Here is a 21,443-nt window from a genome sequence, read left to right on the forward strand (position 1 = left end):
CTGGTCTGCAGGGCCCCTAACCCAGGCAAGAGTCAGCCCCTTCTCGGCCAACAGCTGGGACCCTCCGGCTGGGTTCCAAAACCAACGGGAGTGAGGTCAGCGGGTGTAACAGGGCCCAGGCTCCCTCGCTTTCTGAAGGTCACACCTGAAGCTCATCTTCCAGATGTGTGTTTTTTTCCCCTTTGGTGCTGGGAATGGGACTCGGAACCTTGAGAACATGTTAGGCAAGCGCTCCACTAGGCGCCACATCCCCAGCCCTAAGTGCATTTTAATTCTCAACGTTCTCTCCTAGGCATCCTCTTTATTCACCCAAGATGCTCTAGGGGTCCCCCACTGAGCCCAGATTACCCTCAGCACTCACTGGAAAGATGATATAAGCCGCAGCGCAGAAAGATGGCCACTTGTCCAGGGTTACCTCGCCTGTGGGCGTGCAGCCAGCACCCCACGGAGAAAGCAGACATCTCTGCTGGGGGCCCGCAGCCCTAATGGCCTCTGCCTTGGGACAGACTGGGGCTTGGGAACGTGGGACTGAGAGGCGAGCAGAGGGCAGGTGAAGGGGGCAGCTAGGGACAAACTCTGGGCCTGCTTGGCCATTGCAGCTGTGACAAGCTCTAGCTAGAATCAGGCAGTGACAGGGGCAAAGAAGGGAACTGGGTTTCTTGTAAATACGCAGGAAGAAACCCCAACCAACAGAGCTTGCAAAACCTTTCTTTTCCTCCTCCCTCTTCCTGATTTCATCTCAGATGGAGGGGGTGGTGGAAAAAAGGGATGGAGAAGGAGCTGACAAAATAGCTGCGGCCGGGCCCCTTCACTGGGCACTTGCTCAACACGGAGGATTAGCTGGCTGCTTGGAGTCCGGCCCTAACTGGGCCAAGACTGTGGGTGTGAGTCCTATGGATGGCTTCATTCTGCTCTGTCCAGGAAGATGGCCTGGAGCCCTGACATTGGCCCTCGGCTATGAAGTACACGCCACTGGTCACGTGGCACAGCAGGCACATTCGCCGCTGGATGACTATTAGCCGGGGGCGGGGCTGTTTTTAAGTGGAGGGTACAGCTGTTCCTGGGGTAGTTTCCATTTTGTTTGTGGCTGTGGGGGAGGGGTGTTGAGGGAGTAGGAAATGGCATGAAGGAAATTGTTACTTCCTTTCCAGAGAATTCCAGAAAGGTTTCATGGAGAGCGAGGTATTTCAGGAGAGTTGGCTCTGAGGGACAAGGACTGGAGGAGAGTTTCGCTGTGTGGCCCAGATGACCATCTGGCTCCCATGTTTCCTGGCATGTGTGAAAATGCCACGGGTGTTACCAGCAATTTTGTGAGAGCCACTGGCTCGGCTGAGAGGGTGTAGATTCAAACGCACTCCACGGAGACTGTGGACGTGGCTTGCACATCGGAGCTGTTTCCCTCTATTTTTTTTTTTTTCTTTTCTTTTTTTGAGACAGGGTCTTGCTATGCAGTTCAGGCTGGCCTTGAACTCACTGTGCAGCCCAGGCTGGCCTCGAACTCTCAAAGATCCTCCTGCCTCAGCCTCCCGAGTGCTAAGATGACAGGTGTGCCCCTCCACGCCCGGCTTCTTTCCCCCTAGAGGAGGTCTAGATGAGTGGGTGCCCGACACTGCTTGATGTGTTTCAGCGGCAGCCCTTGGAAGGGTCTGTACCTCTGAAGGGAGCCCAGTTGTAGTGATGCAGAAGCAGCCCAAACCACTTCTGTTTTGCTTTGGTTTTGCAATGCAGTCAGAACCGCAGTGAGCCAGAGGGGTGTATTTGCAGGCTGGGGACGCAGCTGCCTTGGCCTGCTCTTCCCTCCTGTGGCACACATTCATGTATGGCAGCTTCTGGGGGCCATTTATTCTCACAGAGCCGTCACTCTTGGCCCTGCTAGGACAGAGGCTGGGAGTGGACTTTGGAGCTGCCTGTGAGCTGCGCAATGGTGGGGCAGGGCAAGGGAGGAATTTGCCGCCAGTTACTAAGGGTTCCCAAATAATTCCATTCCCTGAGTCAAGTGTCTGCGTGTGACCCCTGAACCCCACTCGCCAGTGAGGCAGTGTCCGGGGTTCTAGGCTACCCAAGCTGTGTCTCAGCCAGAGGGCTCTGGAAGGACCCTGGAGAGGGAGCCCTGGAGTGGGCCTCTCTGTCCTTTGGCAGGTGGGCCTCTGCGGTGGTGGCTTCTTTGGTTTCAAGTTCCTGGGAGAGAGAGGTTATTTTGAGGGACCAGGGGAGAGGGAGTGAACATGCAAATGAGCCTCTCTCCACCTCTCACTTTCAAATCCTCAAACATCTAAAGCAGGAGGGGGAAGCTTTCTGGCCTGGAAGGTTCCATGTGGGGATGGTTCTCACCCTTGGCCAAGACAGCCCCTTATACCCCTTCACCTTAGCTTCAGGCCTGGGGCGGGATGAGATCACCAGGATCAGCCTCCCAAGACCTTACAAGCGTGTGCCAGAGAACCTACACCAGTGGGTCCTCCTTTTTGGCTCTTAGACATGCAGTCACATGAAATGAGGCTGTGGGAATCATCTCTCTCGTGTCAGACCTCTCCCGTTTGCATTGCCAGTCAATGGTTCCATCCAACCCAGTGCAGTGTCTTCCCTCTCCCCTACTTCCCTAGCCGAGTGGACTTTGTGGGCTCACCCAAAGGCCCACAGGCCCCATACCTATTCTGGGGCTGCCTTCCCTTGCTGGGACACACTCAGCGACAGCAGGAGTGCAGCAGAACCCTGGCCAACCCCGCCTGCTCCCGCTTCACCAGGGCCTCTCTGAGCCAGAGGCAGCATTAAGTGAGGGCTTGTCATCCTCACAGAGGCAGCTCAGGCCACCACTGCCACCACCGCAGCCGGGGAGGAGGAACCGACGACGGAGCCTGTGGCTTTGCCGGCCAGACCAGGCAGCCCTTTGACACACAGAGGCTCTCACGCACGTATCTTCACACTTGGGACACATGCACACACCCTGCACACCCACAGCGAGCACAGAGCACGCACCTGGGGAACCAGCAACACAAAAATATACCGACATAACCTCCAAGCTTGCATATTTCTCCTGTTCTCACGTGACAGAGTATATGTACCTGCCTGTATTCAATGTACACATGGCCACACGCTTCCCAGAAAAGGCTGCACTCACAGATACTGACGGATCAGAGAGGGGCAAAGGAGAGTACCATTTGTTTGTTCTTTCTTTTGTTCCCTCTTCCACAAACATGAACTGAGCATCTGCTCCTTGGGAGGCACAGTGCAAGGTGCTAAGGTTTTATCAATGACCAACAAACACAGTAGCCTCTGCCCTGAAGGAGGCCACCGTCTAATGGGGCAGGTAGGGAAGGTCCGTAGAAGTTTCTCTGGCAGAGGACACCAATGATGAGCTTTCAAAAAACAGAAAGGCTGGCCTGTGAAGAGAAGCTCAAGAGACAGCAAACCTGGCAGGAAGGGCCATAGTGGACCGGCCCTGGGGGGAGGGGTGGATGCATGCGGGAGTTTCGTGTTTAGACACAGGAGGATTAGGTGAAAGTGATCAGCTTTCCTTTGATGAATAGGGTTCTGGGGGCAGTCAGCAGAGCATGTGGGAGGACTAGGGAGCTGTGGAAGAATTCGGCCTGGGGGGCCCTCCAGGCACTTAGGCTAAGGGAGACAGACCTTCCAAGCATAAATGGCCCTGCCTTGGGAGCCCAGGCCAAGGAGACCGGGTCACATGCAGAGTCGAGTGGGAGGAGCGAACCAGGACAAGTTGGTCTGAAGGTGCCTCCCCTGGTCCTACTGAGTGTGGGTCTGGCTCACTCTCCTTCAGCAGAAGGGCGACTTGGACCTGACAGGTGGAGCTGACCCAAGCCGAGTGACTTCTCCAGGCATTTTGTTGGGGTGGCTAGAAAGGTGTGGGGGTGAGGCTGGGGTTGGAGAGAGGGTGGGGCCAGCCCTGTGGGCTAACGGAAAGGAAGTGGCAGAGGCTTGGGTGTCTCCTGTGGGGGGAGAGCGGTCATTATGGAGGTCACCCATGGTCCCCCTCCCTTTCCTCCCCTTTGCCCCTCTCTGAAGTTCCTCATTTCTTTCTGGGCCAGGGCAGGGTTTACCACCCTGGCACTGCCCAGGGTGTGTCTTGCAGGTGGGGTTCAGTGATTCGCTCTCTCGTAGGTGGACCCAATTCTTCATGGTTGAATCAGGCTGCTGGCGTAGACATCCGCACACTGAAACATATCGCACACCCCCAGTGTGCCCGAGGGGCCACAGATGTGGTACCTTGAAGTGCAGAGGCCGAGTGTTCAGGGGCCCAGGAGCGGGGAGGCCATGGCTAGGCGAGCAAGGGCTTTGGGAGGCGGCCATGGGTGTGACCATGCTCGGCCGAGCCCAGCCACAAGGGCGCTGACAGCGAGGAATGGAGGCAGGAAGCAGCCGGAGGCCCGGAGGCCATGTGAGCACGGGAGGCATCAGGAGAAGAGTCCTGTGTGGGCTGCAGCAGACAGAGGTTTCCTGGAAAAGGGGCCTCGCGGGCCGGAGGACGGGGAAGATTCCTCGGCCCTTCCCCCAGCCAGGGCTCTCCTCACAAGTTCCCAGGGTGACAGTTTAGTCTTGAAACTGAAAGCAAAGCTGAACCAAGAGCGCAAAGCCACACATCACACAGAGGTCACCCTCTCTGGCAGGCAGTGGAGGAAGGGGGTACAAGCGTGCATGTGGCCCACCTGTCTCATAGGCCCCCTCACTCTGGCCCCGACACAGTACAACCCCCGCAGAGGGACACTTCTTCCTCAGTAGACTCTGCCCTTCAGAGCTCACTGGCGGCCACTCCCAAGGTACATTGAGCCTCAGAGCACCCTGCATGCCCTGTGTCCCCTCGCGGAGCCCCCGCCACGAATTCTTTCCTAAGCCAAAGGAGTTATGGGGATTCTTCACACCATCGCCCCTGCCTGAGGTCATCCTGGGTGCCCTGCCATTTCCTGCAGCCATGTACTGAGGGGAAAGATCCCCAAGCCAGCTGTAATCTCAGTACTCTGGGAGACTGAGGTAGGACAATGGCAAGTTGGAGCCCAGCTTGAGGAATTTAGTGAGCAATTGTCTCAAAATAAAATGAAATAAGCTGGGCATGTAGCTCAGTGTGAAGGCCCTGAGTTCAATCCCCAGCCACACCATAAATAAAGTAATAAAAATAAATAAGCACCAAACCCCTTCTATCTGTTGCCTTCTCCAGGAGAAGCGGCAGGCAGAGGGGCAGCTGCGTGTCTTTGGGCCTGGCCAGAAAGCAGATGCTGGTGACCCCGACTGGCACCAAGGTTCAGCTTCTTCCTGCTGGAAACAATTCAGCCGACTCCTTCTTTTCTTTCCTTCCTTCCCTGCTTCCTTTCTTCTCCATCGGCCTCCCCTTTCCATCAGACCTGTACTGGTCTTCTGCCTGGCATGGCACGGTCCCTCAGGTTCACCAGCTGTCCTGGCAACAGAACCCGAGGAAGCTGACTTACTCATGGTCTCCATCTCTCCCTTCTCCCTAGCTCGCTCCTGTGGTTGGCCCAGTATGCAGTCTTGAGCCTGCTGGAGGCCACCCCCTACTCCAGCTCTCTACGTGGCTGGGGGAGGCACTAAGCATCTCCTCACTAAGAAAGCACTGCAGCTCCAGAGAGCTTGGGAGACCTGCTGTCAGCTCTCCGAGCGGACAGTATGGCCATTACCCTACAGCCCAGTGACCTGATCTTTGAGTTTGCAAGCAACGGAATGGATGACATCCACCAGGTATGGTCCGGGAGAATGAAGTCCAGTGGGCTGGCTGGCTAGCCAGTCAGCAAATATTGATCAAGCACCTACTATGTTCAGGGCACTGGACCCGTGTGGCAGCCAGCCTGCGCACCAGCTCCTCACTCATGTAGCCAGGTGGGAGTCATCGGATGGTCATTCAGGGAGCTGGCTGCTCACCAATCCAAGTGGCTGCTAAATAATCAGCTGAGTTGTTGGTCAGTCAGCAGCAGGGACTGAAGTCACAAGGCGTGCTCTGATGATTGTAAGGGGTTTTGACCGCTTCCTTCTCCCCCAGGGTGACACTGAGAAAGGTGCTGGGATGAACACATAGCAAGAGGGCCCCTGCCAGCTGAAACTGCAGGGTAGAGTCCAAGCCCTGGCATCTTCAGATGCCTGGCTCTAGCCCAGTTGATGGGTTCTTTTCAGCTTCCACCTGAGGATTCAGGGTAAGCCTGACGATTCAGGCAGAAGCCTCTCCTCCCAGTCTACAGAGAGACTTAAAGCCATGGGGTCTTGTGGGAGGAAGGTGGAAAACAGGATAGGATTCTGGCACTCAGGTACCCACGGCTCCATACCTTGCTCTGCACTGAGACTACGAGGTCCCATTTTCCATGCACTTAGTTGTCCCCATTGGATGGTGTCCTGGCATACTCATCACTACCCTCCTTTCCCCTCCTTCTACACAGTGGAGAAAGAGGAGGCAGTCATGGAAGTTGGAATCGGGAACCTTAGGTTTTGATCCTAGTTTGGCCACAGTGTCGCCTGGCCAAGCCCTGTCTCCTACCGTATCTGGCTGCTATCTCCCTGCCTTCGCCAAGAGATCTGCCTGGATTACCTCTGAGGCAACCCAGCCTAAGCAATGCGCTTTATCCTAAATCCTTGCAAGGACGAAGAGATCCCGTCTCCACTGGCCTACCAAAGGCTGCCCTCTAATGGGCACTGAGCGCATAGTACTTTCTGTCCTGTGTGCTCCGGCCAAGCTTGCTTGATGTTATTGAGCCCTCTGGTGTGCCTAGCCTTGTGAAAGAAAGGCTGCACATGAAGGAGACGGAAGGAAAACTCCGAATTTACCTGGATTCTCAGTGCTACCTGCCATTCTCCACTTGCTCCTAGTCTGCTCGGGAACTTTTCAGGTCTTCCTAGAGGCTGTCCTCACCTCCCAAGTGGTCTTGCACCCTCGGCGGAAGCCTCTCCCCGCAACCTATGGAGAGGCCCAAAGCCAAGGGTGCCTGCAGTTTCCCTCTTTTATCCCTTTTATCTATAACATCTCATATTCTTATTTCCTTCCCACTGGCATAGGACAGAAAAGTATTCCTCTTCCCTTCCAGGTAATTCCTACCCCTGTATTTGATCTCCTGCCCTTTTTTTTTTTTTTTTTTAAGATCTGAAGCCATCAACCACATTCCCTTTCTCATGTATATTTCAGACATTCCAGATCTTTCTCTTCATTTTAGAACATCTTCAGGTCTCTCCAACCCTAAAAGGAAACCTTCCCTCCTTTCTGGCCTGCTGCTTCAGAATACCACCTTCTTTTTCAAATTACTATTTTTTGTGGTTTGTACCCAGGGCCTTCACGTTGAGCCACATCCCAAGCCCTTTTTAGTTTTCATTTTTGAGGCAGGGTCTCACTAAGTTGCCCAGACTGAGCTTGAACTTGCAATTCTCTTGCCTCGGCCTCCCAGAGTGCTGGGATTATAGTCTAAGCCTTTCACTTTTCTTAGGAAACCATTTTCTGTTGTGAAATTTATCATGAATACAGAAGAGTACATAAATCATTGATAGGTAGATAGACCAAAGAGTGAACATACATGTACTCGCCACCAGGTTAAAAAATAAAACATTACTAGTCTCCTAGAAGCCTTTGATGCCTAACACTTAATGAGAATTTACTCCATGCTAGGTCCTGTTCTGAGTGCATAATGTGTATTGATCAGTTTAAACAATCCTATGGGGTCAATATTAAGAGTATCCCAATTTTATAAATGAGAAAACTGATACACAGAAATATAGGTAACTTTCCTAAGGTCACACTGCTAGTGAGTAAATAGACCAGCTTGTATTTTTTTTTCTTTGAGACAGGGTCTTGCTATGTAGCCGAAGTTGGCCTTAAACTCACTATGTAGCCCAGGCTGGCTTCAAACTCGTGGCAATCCTCCTGCCTCTATTCCTGAGTGCTGGGACCACAGGCAAGCACCACCATGCCTGGCCTCCAGCTTGGTTTCAAACTCAAGCAGTCTGGCCCTAGCTCAGCACAATCTGATAGAATTTTCCGGAATGCTAGCAATGCTGTTCAATATTTGAATTATCTAGTGTAAGGCTATTACATGTTGCTGCAGAGCACTTGAAATGTAGCTAGTGTAACTGAACGGCTGAAGTTTTATCTTCCATTTTTTTCTCTTCTGTATCTGGCCTCAAACTCACAATCTTCCTGCTTCAGCCTCCTTAGTGCTGTGATTATAGGTGTGCACCACTATGCCCAGCTCTGAAGTTGTATCCTCTCTGAGATCTCATATCACCAGGCTTGGGATCCTAGTGCTCCCCTGAAGTCACACCAGCCAGAGCAGTTTTCCAGTGGTCAAACCCAAAGCCTTTAGTCAATTTATACTCTTCTAAATTCCTCGGAAACATTAGAAGAAGGACCATTCTCAATCTTTTTTTTCATGAATGAAGATTTAACATTCCCATGAAAGAAAATTTGGAAATTACAGAAAAATAGAAAGTGAAAAAAAAAATCATCCAAAGTCCAACCACCAAAATGTAACTACAGTTGACAGCCTAGTATATTTCCTTTTATCTGGAATTTAAAACAAAAATCATGTGGTGGCATACACATAATCCCAGCTATTCAGGAGGCCGAGGCGGAAGGATCAAAAGCTCAATGACAGCCTAGGTAACTTAGCAAGACTACATTCAAAACTAAAAAATAAAAAGGTGTTGGGCCAGGCGTGGTGGTGCACACCTGTAATCCCAGCACTTGGGAGGCTGAGGCAGGAGGATCGTTGTGAGTTGGAGACCAGCCTGGGCTACAAAGTGAGCTCCAGGCCAGCCTGAACTGCATAGCGAGACCCTGTCTCAAAAAGACAAAAAATAAAATAAAATAAAATAAAATAAAATAAAATAAAAAGGTAGAGGAGATAGCTCAGTGATAGTTCATTGCCCAGTACCCCTGCCCCACATACACTAGGACTGGGTGTAGGTCAGTGGTAGAGTGCTTGCCTAGCATGCACAAGGCCCTGGGTTTGATCTCTAGTACAAGGAATGAATGAATGACTATGGGGGATTGATATGACCACAATATATGCACTGAAACTCCCTCAAATAAAGTGAAACTATGTGGCAAGGTGAGGCAAGGAGGTCATGAGGGCAAAATGACCAAAGTATGTTATGTGCATGTAAGAATCTGCCAGAATGACACTTATTCATCTGTACATCCAATATGCCATCATAAAAAAGAGGTGAAACAAAAAGTTAGGGTTGGGGTGTAGCTCAGTGATACAGTACTTGCCGAGCATTCATGAGGCCCTGGGTTTCATCTCCAGGATTGCTGATAATAATAATAAACAAATACGATTACTCTCCTTTTTAATTTAATTAAATTAATTAATTAATTAATTTTTGGAGACAAGGTCTCACTATGTAGCCCAGGCTGGCCTTGAACTTACAGTGATCCTCCTGAGTGCTGGGATTACAGGTGTGTGCCACCACGCCTGGCCAACACTCCTTTTTTATTTAGCTTTGTTTCATTTCGGAATAACAATGCTCTCCAGGCGCTGAATTCTTGTCTTGAGTAACTTCTCTACTCTGAAGGATATGATGGCCACCTGCTCCCTTTAAAGCTCTTGGACATTTGTTTCTGACTCCCTGACAGGTGCCTCCACTTTAGATCTCCCAAAGGTACCTCAAACTCACCATATCTAGACATTACCCCTTACCTTTCTCCAAAAACCTCACTTTCCTCTTCCTGGGTCCACCTCAAACATGCGCAGTCACCCATGTACCTGCCGAATTAAGCTGACGATGAAAACCTCTCCCCAGTCCAAGCAGTGATTGGCTCTGACCTTTGTGCCTCTAGAATGGCTCTGACTTCATCACCACTCTCACTGTCACAGACTTTGCTCTAAACTGTCTGGGTCCCGAAACATGACCCTAGGCTGAGTCCCTCACCCCTTAACCTTGTCATCAACTAATGCTTTCCCACTGGCCTCATAAAGAGCCTAACCCTTCTCAAGAACTGAGTCCCAAGTCCAGGTAACGGATTAGCCCAACCAATTAAAATGCTTGCCCAGGCTGGGGGACAGCTCAGAGGTACAGTGCATCCTCACTGTAGGAGCCCCTGGTTTCCCCTCCAGTGCTAGAGATGGAACCCAGGGCCTCACACATGCTAGGCAAGTACTCTATTACTGAGCTACACCCACAATCATTTTGGGGGGGACAGGGTTTGAGACAGGGTCTCACTATGTAGTGCAAGCTGGCCTTGAACTCACAATGATCCTCCTGCCTCAGCCTCCTGAGTGTTGGGATTATAGGTGTGTGCCACCAGGCCCGATGGCCTTAATCCTTTTTTAAAAGGATTGTATTTTGAGACAGGGTCTCACTAAGTTGTGCTGGCCTCAAACTTGTGATCCTCTATCTTAGCTTCCCAAGTTGCTGGGATTACAGGTGCATGCCCGTGTCACAGGCTAAGGCCCTCAGTTTGGTCCCCCGTGCCACTCACACAAATGCTTGCCTTTGGTTGAGTGTAGATTGGGAAGAGCTGAGCCATCTCTTTTAATTAAGAGCCCGCTGAAAGCATCACCTAGTGAGGCTGAATCTAGAGCAACCTCATCTCAGCCGGAGGGCTGCAAGAAGTAGGAATTTGCAGGAAGGGCCAAAGGCTGATAGGGAGGGCTTCCGGGAAGAGGTAGGTAGCCTTGAACCAGATCCCTATCTCCTCCCTAGCTAGAAGACCCTTCGGTGTTCCCAGCTGTGATCGTGGAGCAGGTACCCTACCCCGAATTACTGCATCTGTACTCAGGACTGGAGCTGGATGACGTTCACAATGGCATCATAACAGATGGGACCTTGTGCATGACTCAAGACCAGATCCTGGAGGGCAGCTTTTTGCTGGCAGGTCTGTTCCCTTTCCGGGAAGGGGAGGTGTGGTGGAGGTGGAGAAAGGGTTCTTCTGTCTCGGGGAATGGCTGCCCATGATAGCTGTGAGTAACCCCACCCAGAATGGGCAAGGCCTGTAACAAAAGGTCAATGCCACTTCACGGAGGAGAAGCAGCTCAGTTCACTGGAATTCTCTAGATGAAGTAGGACGAGGAGGAGTGGGAAGCTGCTGAGGGGTGGGGGATTAGGGCAGAGGGCACGCTGGTCCCTCTCAGGCTGCCCCCGGGTCGCTGTGTCTCCTCTTCTTACCACTCTGTTGGCTCGGGTTGGCCCTGATTATAGCTGTACTGTGCCCTGAGGGAACTTTTCTTCTCCCCCTACCTCATGAAATGTGGGACCAGATGACAATGAGGCCACCTCACACACCATGGCAACCACTGAAGTCTTACTCAACGTGGAATCTCCCAACAACATCCTGGATGAGAAGCAGATCTGTAAGTTTGAATCCCTGTGCTTTAACTCAAAACAACTAAACGACTCCTTTTGAAAATGTCACATCCTGCTGGGTGTGGTGACGCAAGCCTGTAATCCCAGAGCTCTGGGAGGCTGATACAGGGTTGCAAGTTCGAGCTTAGCCTGTGCAAGATAGTGACCTAGCATGACCCTGTCTCAAAATAAAAAATAAAAAAAAAAAGCTGGGGACATAGCTCAGTGTGAAGGCTGCGGGTTTAATTTCCAGTAACACGCGCGCGTGCGCACACACACACACACACACACACACACAAACACACAAAAGAAATCTTGGTGGCTGAGGCGAGAGAATCACAAGTTTGAGCCCAGCTTGGGCAACTGAGTGACTTCGTGAGACCCTGTCTCTTAAGTACAAAGGCTCTGAGTTCAATCCCCAGTACTGAAAAAAAAAAGTCACATCTGTATGCTAGATTTCCAGGTGCATGCACTGGTGGGCTAGGTAGTTACACCTACCAATATATGTGTGAACACACTCAGGCTGGGACTGGCAGGAAGGTACCAGGCACCAGAGATAAGGAAAAGATGGCTAGGGTGATTTTTGTGTTTTATCACATATTTATTTATTTATTTATTTATTTTTGAGACAGGGTCTTACTACATAGTTCATCATGCTGGCCTTGAACTCACTATGGCTAGACTCTAACTCACCATGATCCTCCTGCCTCAGCCTCCTGAGTGCTGAGATTACAGGTGTGCCCAGCTCCCAATTTTAAATAGTGGTAAAATACCGTACCATAACATGTACCACCTTAGTCATTTTTTGTTTGGTACCGGGAATCGAACTCAGGACCTTGTGCTTGCCAGGCAGGTGCTTGTGCCACTGAGCTATATCCCCAGCCCTACCTTAGTCATTTTAAAGTGTATAGTTCAGCAGTGGTAAGTACATTTGCAGCCATCTCCACCATCCATCTCAGAACTCTTCCCATCCTGTAACCCTGAAATTGTCCCCATTAAACAACTGCCTTGCCCCATGCCCCGTGCCCTAGCCTCAGCAGCTGCCATCCTACCTCTCTCTCTGTGAGCTTGATTATTCTGGGTACTGCATGTAAGAGGCATCATACAGTATGGTGCTTTTGGGGGCTGATTTATTTCACATAGCATGTCTTCAAGGCCTCTCCATGGGCAGCATGTGTCAGAATGTCCTTCCTCTTTAAGGCTGGGCAACACAATAGTGGCCAGGGAACTTTTCAGGCCCTCACTCTGTGGCTTATTTAGAAACGTCCCAGGCTTGGAATGCCGTTCCCCAATTGGGATCACCCATTCCCCGATCTTGGAGGGCAGCCCCCAAAAGGGCTCATCTGATCTCCCTGGTTCCCCATTTCCCCAGAAGACCCCCAAGGCCCCCCCGCCTCCCAGTGCCCTCTCAGGCAGATGCCCTAACACTGCAGGAGGGTCCCCCCTCAGATGCACTTGCCCAAGCAGGTGCTGTGATATAGTGAGGGAAAGGAAAGCCCTAATGCTGAGAGGTAGGAGATTTCTCCCCTCATCTCTCACTAGTATTCAGCCAGGACTCAACAAATATTTACTGAGTGCCTACAAGTACCAGGCCCTGCCTTTCTGTGTGACTTGCCATCCCGGGGTCTGTCTCAGCTGCCTGTGTGGAAAGCAGAGGAACTGCACTATATGCTTTCTAAGGGCCTTTCGAGTTGTCAAATGAGGGAACAACTAACTCAAGGTGGCCCTTTACCCTGGACACTGCCTGAGACTTCCTCTCTCTCAGCTGTGGGCTCTGAAAGCAGCAGCTGTGATTGGAGCCAGCTCACGCCCACAGCTCCGCAGATATCTCCTCCCATCCTGGTTGGAGACTCCCTGAGGTATTTTCAGGTGTATCCTGTGCTGGGGCTGCCCTGCCCTCCCCAGGTGCCCCCCCCATTCCCCAGGCCCACCCACTGCATGCCTCTCTTCCTGCAGTCGGCGCCTCCGAAATGCTTCCGGACTCAGACCCTGCTCCAGCCTCGACCGTGCCCAACTACCTGTTTCCTACCTCGGAGCCCGATGCCCAGAACGGGGCAGGTGACGCCGGGGACCAGGAGGAGCAGTCTCTGGAGGAGAGAGCCCCCAGAGAGGAAAGTGCCAAGAAGACTGGGAAATCAAAGAAGAGAGGTAAGGAGGGCAGAAGCATGTGTATGTGTTCGAGGGGGTGGGCAGGGCGGGGCTAGGGAGACCCCAGGGGCTGAGTGTGCTGAGGATCATAGGCACATGGAGGGGACCTCTGGTCTGGCAGGGATGGACTAGAAAGCCTCCCTTCTGTGAACCTGGCATTAGCCTGTTGTTCTCTACGCCACTCCTCTCTGCTCAGCACACGTAGACACTCTGCCAGAAATACAAGTAATCTCCATGGGCTGAATCTCAGGCTGAGAGTTCGGACCCCAGGTCTGGACCCCTGGCCAGTCCCTGGACCTCTGTGTGTTCAAAATGAGTCATGCCTTATGCTTATCTCCCTTCAGCAGAGCTTATGAAGCAGACTGTATATGAGAGGACTTTGGGCTTTCCCAAGCCCCAGTGTTACTGATTTACTCCGGGGGCGGCTGGTTGATACTGCCTCCTCAGCGTGGCCACCACACGGGCCTGCGCAGCCACGGCGCATTGGGCTGTCTCTCTATTTCCAAAACGAGGCCAGGCAGATTCTGCTCTTAGAAGGCGCCTTGTTTGCCGGCGTTCCATTTCCCCACACGGCAGCATGCTGTGGAGCTGCCTTTGGGGCCTGACCGTGAGGGTGTGGATACCTGCGGCTGTGGCTGTGGCCATGGCAAATGACTGACCCGCCTCCTGGTCTGGCCTGTCGCACCCAATGTGGCCAGCTCACCACAGCCTCAGCCTCAGCCTGCTCTCCTACCTTCCCCTCACAGTCCGGAAGACAAAGGGCAACCGAAGCACCTCCCCTGTCACGGACCCTAGCATCCCCATCCGGAAGAAGTCGAAGGATGGCAAAGGTATGGCCGGAGTCCGAGAGGTGGAAGGGGTGGCTCTTAACCGGCTGCTAGGGCGCCTGAGCCACTCCTCACTGCCCACCGCTCTGCAGGCAGCACCATCTACCTGTGGGAGTTCCTCCTGGCGCTCCTGCAAGACCGAAACACCTGTCCCAAGTACATCAAGTGGACCCAGCGAGAGAAAGGCATCTTCAAGCTGGTGGACTCCAAAGCTGTGTCCAAGCTGTGGGGAAAGCAGAAAAACAAGCCCGACATGAACTATGAGACGATGGGGCGGGCACTAAGGTAGGAGTTGCCAAGACAGACTCCCTGTCCTGAGGAAATCACCAAGCTCTGAATCGAAGGAGGCTCTCCCACTGTAATGGCGGCCTGCTCCGTCCTCTAAGGAAGCAGGCCTCCTAACGCTCCCATTAGCTGGCCCCACCCCCTTCGGCTCTGAGAGGAACAATCTCCTTCCTCTTGCATCTCTGCCCCCGAAGAGCATTTTCAGCCCCTGTCCCCATCTCCAAGAAGGGTTTTCTTCACTTTGTGCAAACCAGAGATCCAGGGAGCTGGCCTTGAGTTGCCCTAAAGTTGGTCTCTCAGGCATGGGGCCTGCTGAACCCCCGCCATCCATTCCTTCACTCCTACTTCCATCTTCTGTTCACTCCCCCTCTTCAGCCCCAAAGCAAGACGGCGCTGGAACCACAAAACCCTTCGCATACAGCCTTTGAGCCTGCAGGGGGAATTCTGGGCCTTTCATATCCAAGAGTTGGCCTTGCCCTTTCCCTTGCCCCCAGGCTTGCCTCGAGCTTGCCCTTCCCTGGAGGGTAGCATAAAGGGGAGCTAGAGAGGCCAGGCCCTGCACTCAGTCCCTGGCTAACTTCCCACTCTCCACCCCTCATCACCCAGATACTACTACCAAAGAGGCATCCTGGCCAAAGTGGAAGGGCAGAGGCTGGTGTACCAGTTTAAGGAGATGCCCAAGGACCTGGTAGTGATTGAAGATGAGGAGGAGAGAAGTGAAGCCCCGGAAGCACCCCCTCAGGCCACCACGTCCTCCACGAGCTCCACCAGAAGAGCCAGCTCCAGGGTGTCATCCAGGGCTGCCCCCCAGGGCAAGAGCGGCCCTTCGTGGGAGAAGCCAAAGCTCCAGCACGTTGGTCTACAGCCATCTTCGAGCCTGGAATTGGGACTATCTCTGAATGAGGAGATCCCCACTACCTCCACCATGCTTGTCTCTCCGGCAGAGGGCCAGGCCAAGCTCACCAAGGCTGTGAGGTAAGGGCGCTAAAGCAATCACGAGCCTTCCCACAGCCCCTTGTGTCAGGGCTATCTCCAGCTTTTTGCAAAGCTGTGTCTCCAACTTTGTGGAATCCTTACAGAGCTCCGGGGAAGCCAGCAGAGCACTTGTGGACAAGCAAGGAAAGGTGACATACCTAAGGCCACACACTAAGTCACTCCAGTGCGAGCACTTGACTTGAGGAGCTTCTGTTGCCAGCTGGGGCTGATTCTGCTACTCCAGAGTGTGCCCCAAGGAGCTACCGGGGGCTTCCACATCCTGCCCCTCCTGCCCGCTCATCTCCGCTCCACAGGAGAGAATATAGCACATGTACCCGTTCTGCCTTCCACCCTGACAACTCTCACTAGTTCCACTTCTCTTCCTTGCTCTGTGGCCCAAGTTCTCCCTGAAAAGGTTAGGGTTTGTCTGGGCTTTGTCTGCACCTCTTGCTACACTGGAGTGGCTCATAGGACCTCTTCCGAGGGGGAGGCAGTAGAGGGGAAAGGTGAGCTCTTGGGTCACAAGGCCCAGACCCAAGTCCTCGTTCTTGAGTCTAGGGCTTCCTGGCTGTGTGGTCTTGGGGTGAGTTATGTAACTTCTCTGTGACTCGGTTTCCTCAAGCTATAAAATCAAATAATTCTTATTTGGCTCATGTCCTATTTTGAGGTTTGAGCAAAGTGCAACTTGTGAATTGCTTGGAATGCCCTCTGACCTATACTAAGTACTGGATAAATGCTAGCTAGACCAACACCACACAGAACACCCATGACTGTCCCTGTTATGCCCTCCTCCTTGGTTGGTTGGGAGGCCTCTCTTGCCTTAACCGACTAACTCTTTTCTGTCTCGTTTCAGTCCTTCAGTGCCCAGCAACATCCAACTGGGAGTGGCCCCTGTGGGGTCGGGCTCGGCCGTGACCCTGCAGACCATCCCGCTGACTACGGTGCTGACCAACGGGCCTCCTGCCAGTACTGCTGCTTCCACTCAGCTTGTTCTCCAGAGTGTCCCGCCCGCATCTTCCACATTCAAGGACACCTTCACTCTGCAGGCCTCCTTCCCCCTGAACACTAGCTTCCCAGAGAACCAGGTGGCAGCACCAGGGGCCCCACTGATTCTCAGTGGCCTCCCTCAGCTTCTGGCTGGGACCAACCGTCCGACCAACCCAGCACCACCCCCTGTCACGGCTGCTGGACCAACAGGGCCCAGCTCTCAGCCCCCCGGGACTGTCATTGCTGCCTTCATCAGGACTTCCGCCACCACAGCAGCCCCAGGGGTCAAGGAAGGGCCACTGAGGTCCTCCTCCTATGTGCAGGGCATGGTGACTGGGGCCCCCATGGAAGGGCTGCTGGTTCCTGAAGAGACCCTGAGGGAGCTCCTGAGAGATCAGGCTCATCTTCAGCCACTTCCAACCCAGGTGGTTTCAAGGGGTTCCCACACTCCGAGCCTTATGGGAAACCAGACTTTCTCTCCCCCTAGCCGCCCCACTGTTGGGCTGACCCCAGTGGCTGAACTTGAGCTCTCCTCAGGCTCAGGGTCCCTGTTAATGGCTGAGCCTAGTGTGACCTCATCCGGGAACCTGCTGACCAGATCCCCAACCCCAGCCCCCTTCTCTCCATTCAATCCCACTTCCCTCATTAAGATGGAGCCCCATGACATATAAACAAAGGGGTCAGAAGTAGGACCCGTGAGGCGAAGCTGAGCAGCAGTTTTACACAGACTGACTTATGTAGCGTACCTGCCCTTACCTTTCCATGGGATTCAACACACCAGATCCTCAGTGCCCCATGCCTGCCTGGCACTGCCATGGCCAAGCTCTGTCCAGTTTGAGCATCCCTGGCATCAGGCCACGGCCTTCAGGAGGATGTGTTCTTGGCAGGATAATGGGCTGGCTTGGTGATGGAGGGAAAACTGGAGTCAGGGACAAGCCTGTGGCCAGGACTGGCACAGAAACTTCGTGAGAAGAGCCGGGCCTGGCTGCATCTCGCCATCCACATTCCCTGCACAGGGAATTTACTATCCCATATGTGAATATCTCTGTATGTATCTGTGTGAGTATATTTGTGGGTCTCTGTCTTCCTTTTGGGGGGAGGATGGGGTGCAGCTATGTGGTCTTCAAGGTGTGTGCGTGTCCTTCTGTGGGTCAGAGATGGGGATCTTTTTTAAGGGAAAACATCCTCTAGTGCTCAAGATTCAGTTACTTCGAGGCTATGGGGCACAGGTTGGATCGCCAGATCTAGAGATGTCACAGAGCTGGGTCAGGCCCAGGTAAGAGAGCTTCAGTGGGTGCACCCGTTGGGGAAGACACACTGCTGGAGGACAGCACAGCTCATTGGGGTAAAACCACAAGGGGAAGGGAGAGAAGAGAACTCAGGCCTGGGAGCGACCCCCAGAGGCTAGGCCAATGTCCTTTTTCTGGAGTTTGCCTCGTTGCTGGCCACTGGCACCATGCCGGCAGACTGGGACTTGGGCCACCCTAGAGGACTTTGCTGGAGAAGTAGTCAGGGCAGAGCAGCCCTCTAGAGTCAGACCTGGACATGAAGTCCCCGGTCAGGGCTCAGTTAATAGTGAATGTCTGTGCCAGGGTCTTGGGCTGTTTGTGTGAGACCAGCTTCATGCCAGGCAACAGTCCCAGCTGGCATGCTGCCCTGAGTGCCCTGCCCTGGGTTACCTGGTCATTACTTCTCCCCTGAGATTTCCTAGCTGCCAGGCGCTGCCAGGCACTGCTGGGGGCAGTGGGATGGTGACCCAGCTGGGGTCTGCTTCCATTTCTGGAGAGGTGCCACCACCTCGTCCCTGCTGTCCAGCCTTCCTTCTCACCTCTGGCGTGCCAGCCTCTCCTCATTGCCACCTCTCAGACGTAACTGTTCCTCCTTTGCCACGAGAGCAGGGCTCAGCTGACATGCCCTCCCACGGCACCTCTCCAGCTCCTCGCTTCCCTCGCATTGCTATCTGGGGAAGGGTCAGCCTACCCTCTCCAAGTCAGCCCCTCAGCTGAGGGACTGTCCCCCTCCCTCTCTCCCACTGAATGTGCTTGCCCCCTCTCGCCAACTTTGGGGGCAAAGCCATGAAACATTGAGCTTGGGAGCAACTTTACTCTCTGGTGAATTTGGTTAATGTGAATCAGTGCCTCAGGACCTTTGCTTCGTTCTTGGCACAAAAGCACCCACTTGGCCTAACTACCTCCCCTGGCTGTGCTTTTCTCTTCCTCTTGTGGGCATCATTCTCGCACTCTCTTCCTGCTCCTTCCCCGGGGAGGGACCATATATGGCATGCAGGTGTGTTTCCAACTGTTCCCAGCACTTGGCATCGAAGTGCCTTTTTCTAATAAAATCAGCTTCTGATGACAATCTCCTGATGGCTGAAAGTAAGCATCTTGAGAAAGGATCCCTGGTTTTGAAAAAGCAAATTGCACAAAGGCAGGGCATGGGTTAGGGGGTAGCCCTGCCCCTGTCTGAAATCTGCTTTCTGGCCCCACACCCCTGTCAACTCTACAGACACCTATCATCCCAAAGACCTCAGTACCCCATGCTGAGATCCCGTGTCTCCTCAGTTCTGACTGGCACTTGCTGGGCCCTCCTCACCACCGTCCTTTCTCTGCACCTGGGCAGGCTCCTCACTTGCCACTTGAAACCTGGGCATTCCCCGAGGGTCTCATCGTTCTCACTGGCTGGTTCTTCTGGATGAGTCTTGGATGGGCGGCTCCAGCCCTGTCTTTCTGCTAAACCCCTGGCTTGTCTAGTGATCTGCCGGATAATTTCACCTAAATGTCTCTCAGCCCCTCTATCAAATGTGGATCTTTAACTTCTTTCCACACTCACAAAAAGAAAAAACAAACCCAAGGAGAAGGCCACCAGGACTTTTCTATTTCTGTTAATGACATCACCATCTTCCTGCCCTCCTGAGCCTGAACTTTAGAGCTACCTGATAGCTGCCTTCACCTGGGCCTGCCCCCTCTCCCTTCTGAAGTTCAGCGCAGTTACAGCGCCTCCAAAATCCGGCCTGTCTTGCGCATTCTCAGACCCTCTAGCCTGCTCATACCACCTGGAACTGCTCCTCTCTGGACACATCAGTGCCCCACCCAGGGTGACCTGTCACCCTCTCCAATCGATCACAGCACCAACCCTGTTGTTACGCCTTCAGCGACTCCTGGCCTGCAGGTAGGGTGACACTTGAAGTACTTCGCTCCTTTCTAGAAGCCCGGCATTAACGGTTCAGTTGCAGGACCACGGGGAGCTGCAGGAGGGACAGGAGAGCACTTGCGGATCTCAGGGGAGTAAGTGCTGAAGTACCTTAAGTTCAGGCATCAGCTCCACACGCAGAGCCCCAAGTCCTCGGCCCTTCACCATTGGTCCTGTCTGACTTCCCAGCCCACACACACTGCACCTTCCTCCACCCCAGTGTACCGCTCCAAACTGCTGGGTTTGCTCATCTTGGAACTTGCATTTGTTTATAATGTCCCCCCTCTGCTTTTCCTTTCCCAGGCTTTTTGCAACAGGAATGTTCTTCACATTCCCCTCATACCAACTAAATTGTGTGGGTCCTCACGACTCAGCTCATGGAAACTGCCTCCCCACAGCAGCCTATCCTTCAGTGAGCTCTTCATTCTAAACTCATTGCAATATTATTCTTTGACCAACTCATCATGAACAACCTTTGACACCTCCTCTATTATAAACATGAACTGTTACTTAAAGTTTCGCTGACCTGCACCTATTTAGCCAGCCCAATCGGTGTTACCTCCTGAGGGCCAGAGGGGCCTGGATCCCCACAGAACAGGGCACACTGACCGAGATGAGCATCAAGGAATGGCTACTGACTGTGCTGGTGGGAGATGGGGACCAGACTTTAAGGCAGGTGACCCCTGCACAAGCACACACTTACCCTAGGGGCTCCACTGCTGGGCCTACCCTCCTCAGCTCAGTGCCCTCGTGGTACCCGTGCCCTCTTAGCAGCTGAGGCGTGCTACTACTTTCAACGTCCTCTGTCCCTACAAAACCTCCCTGTCCAGTTTCTTGCCCACTCAAAGTGTTAAAGTAGCTAATCTGATAAACTAACCTGTGCAGATGTTATGGGAGTAAGAGGAGAACCCCAGCAGACAGGTTCTATCGCCAGCTGTGTGGCAGCACCCCTGCCTTTGTGATGCTTTGATAGAGTCAGGAGTTGAGTGATGGTCCTTACCTCCCAGCAGCTGATGTGTTACTCCCTCCTCAGGCTCCCATGGCACTTGTATATACCTCTTATTGTAGCAATAGCACATTGTAGCTCTTAATATTATGTGTTTATGTATGTTTCCCCTCCAGTAGCCTGTGGGCTCCTCAAGGACAGGGACTGTGTGTTAGACACTGTTGTATCCACAGCGCCTAGCACAGTGCCTGGCACATAGTAGGTGCTCAATAAATGTTTATTGAAAGGATGGATGAACGAGTCTTGATTCCAGTGATGAAACTTCTGCTCTATACTTTGGCAGGCAAGAGGAGAGGGATACTCCATAATTGGGAACTATCACAGCTTTTTTAACTCCTCGTCTAACACGGCTGGCAGCTACTTCTTTTGCCCAAGTCTACAGCTATCTCTGCACAACAGACCCGCAGGGAACCTAAGTAGCTTCCAGCTATGCCTTGCTGTCACCGGGTGCCACTGATGACGCCCAAACTCCTGCCCTTGGCCACTGCTTCCTTCCCCACCATTTCCTCTTCCCTGGGTGGGACTAAGTGGTGGAAATGTCAGCTCTGTGGGCGTGGCGTGGCGTGGCGGGGCAGGACGAGAAGTTATTCTGAGGTCACAAGCCTTCTGACCCCATCACGTATTCTAACAGGGGCAGTTACCTTCAGCTCCAAAGTCTCTGGGGCTGGAGTGAATGAGTTTATTCGCCTTCCCGCCGTCGCAGCCTGCGAGATTTCCTTGGCCCTGGCGCGCCGGACGTGGAT

The 21,443-nt window shown here is 53.0% G+C and overlaps 1 protein-coding gene across 5 annotated transcripts in view; it reads left to right on the forward strand.

Moving 5' to 3' along the window:
* The window catches only part of Elf4 (E74-like factor 4 (ets domain transcription factor)), a 51,514-nt gene extending 30,583 nt beyond the window's left edge, over positions 1-20,931 (forward strand). For 3 of the 5 annotated variants that reach the window (XM_013523065.1, XM_005401248.2, XM_005401249.2), the window contains exons 2-9: positions 5,466-5,703; positions 10,645-10,816; positions 11,199-11,291; positions 13,240-13,431; positions 14,178-14,261; positions 14,351-14,543; positions 15,150-15,518; positions 16,372-20,931. In XM_013523065.1, coding sequence (XP_013378519.1) covers positions 5,632-5,703; positions 10,645-10,816; positions 11,199-11,291; positions 13,240-13,431; positions 14,178-14,261; positions 14,351-14,543; positions 15,150-15,518; positions 16,372-17,176 — 1,980 coding nt within the window. In that variant the 5' untranslated portion in view covers positions 5,466-5,631 and the 3' untranslated portion in view covers positions 17,177-20,931. The remainder of the gene's footprint in view (positions 1-5,465; positions 5,704-10,644; positions 10,817-11,198; positions 11,292-13,239; positions 13,432-14,177; positions 14,262-14,350; positions 14,544-15,149; positions 15,519-16,371) is intronic. The other 2 variants (XM_013523066.1, XM_013523067.1) reach the window with 2 other exon arrangements.
* Positions 20,932-21,443: the final 512 nt, after the last annotated feature.

Source organism: Chinchilla lanigera, unplaced genomic scaffold (assembly GCF_000276665.1).
Source record: "Chinchilla lanigera isolate Chin_1 unplaced genomic scaffold, ChiLan1.0 scaffold00072, whole genome shotgun sequence".
NCBI lineage: Eukaryota > Metazoa > Chordata > Mammalia > Rodentia > Chinchillidae > Chinchilla > Chinchilla lanigera.